Source organism: Chelonoidis abingdonii, chromosome 14 (genome assembly GCF_003597395.2).
Source record: "Chelonoidis abingdonii isolate Lonesome George chromosome 14, CheloAbing_2.0, whole genome shotgun sequence".
NCBI lineage: Eukaryota > Metazoa > Chordata > Testudines > Testudinidae > Chelonoidis > Chelonoidis abingdonii.
Window position 1 is genome coordinate 37,076,388 of NC_133782.1, and position 8,626 is coordinate 37,085,013.

Consider the following 8,626-nt stretch of genomic DNA (forward strand, 5'->3'; position numbering starts at 1 on the left):
TTTCCGGTTAAGACACATATGAAGGTGGAGTTTATCCTCAGGGTCACGGTTAGGTGTGGGAGCTAGAGGCGGGATAAAGAAAATACCAGTTGGTCTCCTTATGGCTAAGTAGGAGGCTCCGACTGAGACAAGGGCGGTACCATGGAGAGAAAGTGCCGCCTCTTCTCTCAGCTGCACACAAGAAACTGAGTTCGCTCTAGGAAATGCTGGGTGTCTCTTATAAGGAGGGGGATATGCAAATAACGGTCAGAGTTTCCTGTTTAAATCTGCCCCGCTCTCTGTCCAGGCTGCACTTAAGAGACACAATCCGCAGCCACCCGTGTCTGTGCAGTTACTGAGAACTGTCCCCTCAAACTCCTGGGGAAATGAGGCTTTGGGTGTATCTCGTTCTCACTGCAGCGTGTCTGGAAGGTACATTCTCCCTTTCCATGGACTGGATGTACTGGGAGGCGGGGGATTATTGTGCTACTGCCCGAGGTACTCATGTTCCCCATAATTAATTGTTATTCCCAGGTGTCCGGTCCCAGACGCTGGTGGAGTCCGGAGGTGGAATTCAGAAGCCTGGGGGATCTCTCCGCCTCTCGTGCAAAGCCTCCGGCTTCAGCTTCAGCAGCTACGGCATGAGCTGGGTCCGGCAGGCTCCCGGGAAGGGGCTGGAGTGGCTCGCCTACATTTACAGCAGCAGCACATACTACAGTGACTCGGTAAAAGGCCGGTTCACCATCTCCAGGGATGATTCCAAGAGTGAGGTGTATCTGCAAATGACCGGGCTGAAGCCCGAGGACACCGCCCGCTATTACTGTGCGACAGACACAGTGCGGGGAACCCCGACAGGGCTCGTACAAAAACCCGAGACGCAGAACCGCCCTTCCGCCATGCGCCGCGCGGGGGCAGCACTTCCACAGATAATCCAGCTCTGGGCACATGAACGGGATCTGCAACCAGAGTGAAGAGCAAATCAGTCCTCAGGTTTCAGAGCTCAATATCCATCTATAGAATCATAGAATCCTGGGACTGGAAGGGACCTGGAGAAGTCATCTAGTCCCGTCCCCTGCACTCATGGCAGGATTCAGTGTTATGACACCATCCCTGACAGGTGTTTGTCCAACCTGCTCTTAAAAATCTTCAGTGAGGGAGATTCCACAACCTCCTTGGGAAATTTATTCCAATGCTTAACCATCCTGATAGTTAGGATGTTTTTCCTAATGTCAAACTTTGCTTGATGCAATTTAAGTCCACTGCTTCTTGTCCCATCCTTAGAGGTTAAAGAGAATAATTTGTCACTTTCCTCCTCGTACTTCTCCTTTTATGTACTTTCAAACTGTTGTCATGTCCCCCTCAAGTCTTCTCATCTCCAGACTAAACAAACTCAGAGTTTTCAATCTTCCCTCACAGGTCATGTTTATTAGACTTTTAATTATTTTTGTTGCTCTTCTCTAGACTTTTTCTAATTTGTCCACCTCTTTCCTGAAATGTGGCATCCAGAACTGGACACAATACTTAAGTTGAGGCCTAATCAGGGTGGAGCAGAGCAGGATAATTAAATGGGTTGCTTACAACACTCCTGCTAATACAACCCAGAATGATGGTCACTTTTTTAAATAGTGTTACATTGTTGACTAATATCAAGCTTGTGATCCCCTATGACCCCCAGATCCCTTTCTGCAGTACTCCGTCCTGGGCAGTCATTTCCAATTCTGTATGTGTGCAGCCAGCGGTGGCTCCAGGCACCAGCGCTCCAAACGCATGCCTGGGGTGGCAAGCCTCTGGGGGCGCCCTGCTGGTCCCTGTGAGGGCAGCTGTCAGGCAGCTTTTGGCAGCCTGCCTGAGGGAGATTCATCAGTCCTCTGGCTTCGGTGGCAATTCAGCATTGGGTATGCCGAAGCCACAGGACCGGCGGACCTCCCATGGGCGCGCTGCAGAAGTAGCCTGCCTGATATACTTGGGGTGGCAAAAGAGCTAGATCCACCCCTGCGCCTGCCCCCTGGGAAAGGGCTGGAATGGATGGGGGTTATCTGACATACAGTTAAAGGGAGAACCACAGAGTAGAACTCAGCTCTCACACCTTGTGTCACCGTCACCAGGGATACTTGGAAAAATGAAGTTTATCTCCAGCTCCGTTCGCTGACAGCTGCAGACATTAGCACCCGTTACTGCGCCAGAGAAACAGTGACACAGAGCAGAGCCGGGACTGGCACAAAAAGAGAAAGCGAATGTCTGAAGCACCAGCCGACTGGAACACACAGTCCGTGCTCTAGGGGATGAGACAGATGGGGCATTGCCCAGAGTGGGGTCTCAGGAGCCAACTCTCTTTCTCCCCTACATCCCACCTTCTCCCAGCCCCTTCCACCAAGGGATTTTAAACACGCCGCTTCCTTGTGCTGCACACTGAAAAGTGCACCAAGAGACTCATCAAGACAGGAGTGATGGTTTGGGCTACCTCATATTTTGGGCACTTATCCTGACACACCTTCACCCTAATCACCAGAAGATGCTCAGGGCCTGTATCTCTCACTGGCCTCAGCTGGCGCTGTGGGCGGGTGTCACGCCTGGGGACCAGGCTGTCTGTGTCTCCAGGCTTCCAAATTGGGAAATCACTTCAGGACATATTGTCCCACAGGCAGAGCTGGTGCAACCCATTAGGGAACCTAGGTGGTCGCCTAAGGCGCTGGCATTTGGGATGAGGCATTTCGGGTCCTTCAGTGACAGCGACCATGGCGGCTGGATCTTCGGCTGCTCCAGTTGTCATCTGCATTTCAGCGGAGGGACCTGGGGCATGGGGCAAGGGGAGGGCCTCCTGCAGCAAGTAAGGGGGGACGGCAGGCAGGGGAACCGCTCCCCGCCCCAGCTCACCTCTGCTCCACCTCCTCCCCTGAGCACACCACCCCACTCTGCTTCTCTCCCTCCCAGGCTTGCAGCAACAGCTGATTGGTGCCACAAACCCGGCAGGCAGGAGAAGTGGAGCGGTGACAGCGTAATCGGGGGAGGAGGCCGAGCAGAGGTGAGCTGGGGCTGGGAGCTGCCGCACTCCTCCCCAGGCCATGGGGAGCTGCCGCTGGGGGGTGGCACCTGGAGGGGCCACAGGACTCGGGGAGGGGAGCACAAGGTGGAAGTTTCCCCTAGGGCATGAAACATCCTTGCACCCACCCTACCCACGGGCAGGGCCGGCTCTTGTTTTTTTGCTGTCCCAAATGAAAAGATTTTTGGCTGCCCCAGAGGGAGCAGAATCCCAGAGATGTGGGACACGGGCCCTGCATGGAAGTTGCCCCCCCTCTATGGCCCCATGCTGCTGTGCTGCTTCTGGCCACCCCTGCCACAGTCCCTGGGTAGCTCAGTCTGCTTCCCCTAGCCCCCAGCTGCAGCGCTGTGAGGGAGGTGGCCATCCTGTGGCACCTGCAGGTGGGTCCGTGTGCCCCGTGGGTGTGGCCCCAGCCCAAGTGTCCCCTGCTCGGACTTCTGCCCAGCCCAGCAGAAGGCGTGTGGGCGCTGCTCCCCCTTGTGTGCGAACCACAACAGCCAGCGGGCACCCCAGCGGCATGACGTGCTGCTGCTGCCAGTGGCTGGCTCTAAGTTTTGTGGCCCAAAGCAAAAAAAAAAAAAAAGATGGCCAGAATGCTGCCCCTGAAAACGTGCTGCCCCAAGCACGTGCTTGATTTTCTGGTGCCTAGAGCCGGTTCTGCTAACCGCTCCCCTGGAACCTCCCCATCCACCCCCAAGCCCCTTTTCAAATGTGAGAGCAGCACATACTACAGCGACATAGCAACACAGACACAGGCCAATTCACCGCTTCCAGGGACAATTCCAGTAACCTGCTGCATCTGCAATTGACCGGCCTGAGAGCCGACACCGCCAGACACACACCCTGCACAGTGAGGGGAAGCCAATCTGAGCTCAGATAAAAATCTCCTGTTGCAATTAGCAGAGAAAGTCCCAGCTGGTTTGATGCTGACAGGCCATGCGCTGGGAGCTCACAGGAGACAATAATTTCCTCCCTTTGAAATGGGGGAACTGAACCCAGCTATTCAGTCAGATCTAGAGCCACGGGAGGAGGAGATACCGGGAATGAGGTGTCCCACACTGGGTTTGGCGGGGATTCACTCGGTCCCAAATCTTCTATTACAGAAGTAAGCAGGGGATGGTCCCGCTAGTGTGGGGAACTTTCCTGGCTTATACACTATGCTGGTGAAGTGGACAAGTGAAAGGGTCTTAGTCCTCGCTCCCACTTCTTTTACCCAGAGCCCTGCCTGACCTTGAGGGCCTCCCTTCCACTCCTCTGTGTGGCAGTGTCCTCGTAACCCCAACAAGGCTGGGCCCAGGATTCCTGGCGGACGGGGTTCGACCCCCAACCTTGTTGTGGTCACTTAGGGCAGGGGCTAACATATCCCCACCCCGGGGGGCTCTCTCTGCACTGGATGCTTCCCTGGACTACTGATCATCATGTACAATTCAGAGCAACAACAGTCCCCTTACAAAGACTCTGATATGGGTTAACAGGAATTATCTGCCAAACAGAAGCCCAAATAGTCCCATGTTCACCTCTCAGTTCCCGCATGTGACTAGAAAGCAGGAGCAGTGAAAACACAAACCCTGGCAGCTATAAAAGGGAACAAGGCTGCTCCCCAAATCCCTGTTGGTTAATGCCAGAGAGCTGGGTCGTGTCTGTTTATTGATTTATTTGACTCCCTGCCCTGTACATTGTCTCACCTCTATTAGCCTCATCAATGAACTGGTCGCCAGCCAGTCTGAGAGACTAGTACCATGGTGCATTATGGAGCCACCCACCCACCCTCATTGTCTGAGCATCGTTCCGTGTAACTGTCTATGGGACATTCCCTGGGAACATTCCCCCTCTCTCTCTCTTCAGTGTGTGTGAATGAGTGTTGGGATATGAAAGGGAACATGAGTGACATGGGAATGGAGATTTGTGTCTCAACTGTGAATGCTGCATACTTGTCTGGAAGTCAGTGGGAATGGAAATATTTGTGGGGTGTCTTTTTTTTTTTTTTTTTTTCTGCACACAATCCTCAATGTTACATCCTGGGGCATGGTTCAGGTAACATGTTAGCACTCATGTCACACAACTTCTTTAAACACAACCAGGAGAAAGCTTCTGTCCTACATGTCATTGCTTATTAATAATGAACTAAGTAATGATCTTGATGATAACGCTTCAGCGGTGATAGATTTGGTGCTGCTTGTGGTCTAGCCAGAGGGTGGGGCAAAACTTTTTGGCCTGAGGGCCACATTAGGGGTATGGAAATTGTATGTTGGGCCATGAATGCTCACAAAATTGGGCGTTGGGGTGCGGGAGGGGGTGAGGGCTCCAGGTGGGGCCAGAAATTAGAATTCAAGGTGTGGGAGGGTGAGGGGCAGGTGGTGGGGTTCCCAGGTGAGGGGGATGAGGGCTCTGTCTGGGGGTATGAAGCTCTGGGGTGGACTGGGGATGAGGAGTTTGGGGTGTAGGAGGGTGCTCCAGGCTGGACTGAGGGGTTTGAGGGAGATGAAGGGGATCAGGACCGGGAGGGGATTCGGGGTGCAGGAAGGGTTCAGGCCTTTGGCTAGGGGTGCGGTCTCTGGAGGGGGCTGGGGATGGGGTGGGGAGGAGGTGCTGACTGGGGAGAGTTTGAGGTGGAAGGGGTGAAGGCTCCCCCGACATAGGAACCAGCCCGAGGAGTTCGGAGGGGTGGAGGGGACCCTCCGTCAAGGCTGGGGCTGCCCCCGCCCCCCCCTACACATAGGAACCAGCCCCGACCCTGCCCCTCAGTTGGAGCACCAGAGTGGGCAAGCCCCAGGCCCTGCTCCCCAGTAGGAGCTAATGGGCCTGGTTAAAAAGCTGGTGGCTGCAGGGCCCGATGACTTTTTGTGAAGTCTGGCACCCCACATTATTTGTGGGCCTCCATTGTGGAAATAGGGCATGTGATGGCGGGTGGCCACAGAGCGAGGGGTCCTTTGGGGCAATGAGGCCCAGCGCAGTGGGAGTGGCCCCACACTCAGCGCAGCACAAGGGCACTGTTTAAAACCCCAAAACTGCTAGACCACACACTAGACCCCCAGCCCTGAGCTGCCAGTGTGCCCCTTCCACACTGCCCCGGGCCCAGTCCACTGCCGTTATGCCATGGCCCCTCACCCAGAGACCCCCCACAGATAGTTCAGATCCCCATGCCCCATTGCACCCCTGCCTACAGACCTCCTGCTGACTTCCCACACAACTAACAGCACCCTGCCCACCACATACCCCCTGCCCAGCTCCCCCACCCACAGATCCCCTTTACTGTCCAGCACCCACTTCACAGTCCCACCATCACAGCTGTACAGCACCCCCCTATTCCTGAGGGAATTCTGCATCAAATTCTGTGCATATATTTTAAAAATTCTGAATTTTTTTTTTTTACAATAATATCAATGTGGAAGCTCCACCATGAAGTGGGGAGCACAGGCCACGGAGGTGGGAGATCCTGCAGCCTCCCCTGGACCCCTGGGACAGGGACTTGGCGGTGAGGCTGAACCTGACTCTGACCCAGCACAAAGGCCAGGCCTGCCCCAGAAGACCCTGGACCTCTGCCCTTTTGTTGCCAGGCACACCAGATATGGGCAGGGAGGCTCAGCCCAGCAGCAGGATCCCAGTGCAGAGGGACTTAGTGTGGGGATATCCAGATGGGGTAAGAGGTTCTGTGGGGGGCAGTCTGGTGCAGGCAGCTCAGTGGGGGATCTGGATGCACAGGGAAGTGCCAGGTGCAGGGGCAATGGGAGTCTGCAGAGGGGACCAAGTGAAAGTGGTTGGAGCTCAGCGGGTGGGGGGAGAAGTCTGGGTGCAGGGGAGTGGGCATTGTTGTACTTAAAGTACTGCACAGGATCTTTCAGGGGGATAAGGCAACACCACATTGATTGGTAAACATGTATCAATCAACACTGTATCACATGCATATGATCTATATTACACTCATGCACTCACATACACATGCAACTCACTCTTCTGTCTTGTTGTTGTGCCAACTAGTTGCTCCCTTAACTTCACTAACCAGGTGAGTTAGATGGTGGGTGGGATGGAGCCAGGCTTCTGCCAAACTGGATCAATGATCCCATGTTGACAAGACCCACGGTCCTCTGCTAGACACCTCAACATTTATAGCAGCTTCCTGTCATGCAATCTATACCAGATTCAAATTTGTGTCGTTGATCCTTTGGGCTGATTCCTTCTCGGTGTTATCCAATACTGTTCTAAGAGGTTGTTTTCCAAAGAATCACAGAGGTAGCCATGTTAGTCTGGATCTGTAAAAGCAGCAAAGAGTTCTGTGGCACCTTATAGACTAACAGATGTTTTTGGAGCATGAGCTTTCATGGGTGAATATCCACTTCGTCGGATGCATGCATGAAAGCTCATGCTCCAATACATCTGTTAGTCTATAAGGTGCCACAGGACTCTTTGAACAGCACCTTCTTTTGGAAAAGCAGCAAAGAGGCTGATTCCAAAAGAAGGTGCTTGATTCTCAACCCTCACCCCACTCCCTAGGCCATCAATATGTTTGCTCTTCTTTAGTGAGCCCATTTGATAAGTTTGATTGTCCTTGGGTCTGGCTTCCATCCCCTCTCCAACCAGCTGTATGGGGGTGCTCACCTTCCTTGCCTTGCTCATTCACTTCTCATTCATTCAACATGCAATTGATTGAGGGAGTGTGGGGAGAGGGAATCTTATTCTACTCCTAGCAAAAAGTCATTTTTCTTCTACTTTAACTATCCTTAAGGCTATAACATTATACCAGGGCTTAGCAAAAAGTTTTCTATAAGTTTTTCTACATAGGGATCTGATACAAAGTTCCTATAACAAAGGACTTGATACAAAGTTATATGAAAATAGCTTAATACAGGGTTATACAAAGAGGCATAACACAAAGTCATATGAAAGTTATGTGAAGATGCTTAATACAGAGATTTATCTACAGGGTTCATTTGGGTGGGGATCAAGGTGTAGGTGGTTGGGGGTCAGTGGGGAGGGTGTCTGGGGGGGCTCATCAGGATGGTAAAGGTGCAGGGGAGGTGAGGCTTGTCGGGGTGAGGGTTTAATGGGTCTGCTTAATAGGGGAGCCTCAGCTGCTGCCAAGGGGATCCTCATGCTGGGCCCCCCTTTCCCCTATCCCATGGATCGGTAACCTTCGGCACATGGCCCATCAGGGTAAGCCCCCTAGAGGGCCAGGCTGGTTTGTTTGCTTGCCATGTCCACAGGTTCTGCTGATTGTGGCTCCCACTGGCTGTGGTTTGCTGCTCCAGGCCAATGGGGGCTGCGAGAAGCTGCAGCCAGCACATCCCTCGTCCTGCAGCCCCCATTGGCCTGGAGCTGCGATCGACGGAACCTGTGGATGCAGCAGGTAAACAGACTGGCCCGTCCCACCAGGGGACTTACCCTGGCTAGCCCTGTGCCAAAGTTGCCAATCCCAGTCTAATCCCCTTCTCTTCCCCATCCCATGTCCCTCCCCCCCCACACTCCATCTCCTCCTTATCCCACCCCCTTCCTTCCCCGCTGCCTCTGTCCCCCTGCCCTGCCTGCCCCACCGCAGGCACTCACTCTTGTACAAGATGAAGGATGGCTCCCAGCTCACGGAAGGGAACCCAGCCAGCACTAGGACCCAGA

General features: G+C 53.7%; 1 gene segment (V, D, J or C); it reads left to right on the top strand.

Moving 5' to 3' along the window:
• Positions 1-308: 308 nt before the first annotated feature.
• Positions 309-950, top strand: LOC116839746 (Ig heavy chain V region 3-like). The segment is given in 2 exon segments: positions 309-411; positions 514-950. Coding segments are annotated over 2 exon segments (483 nt in total).
• Positions 951-8,626: the final 7,676 nt, after the last annotated feature.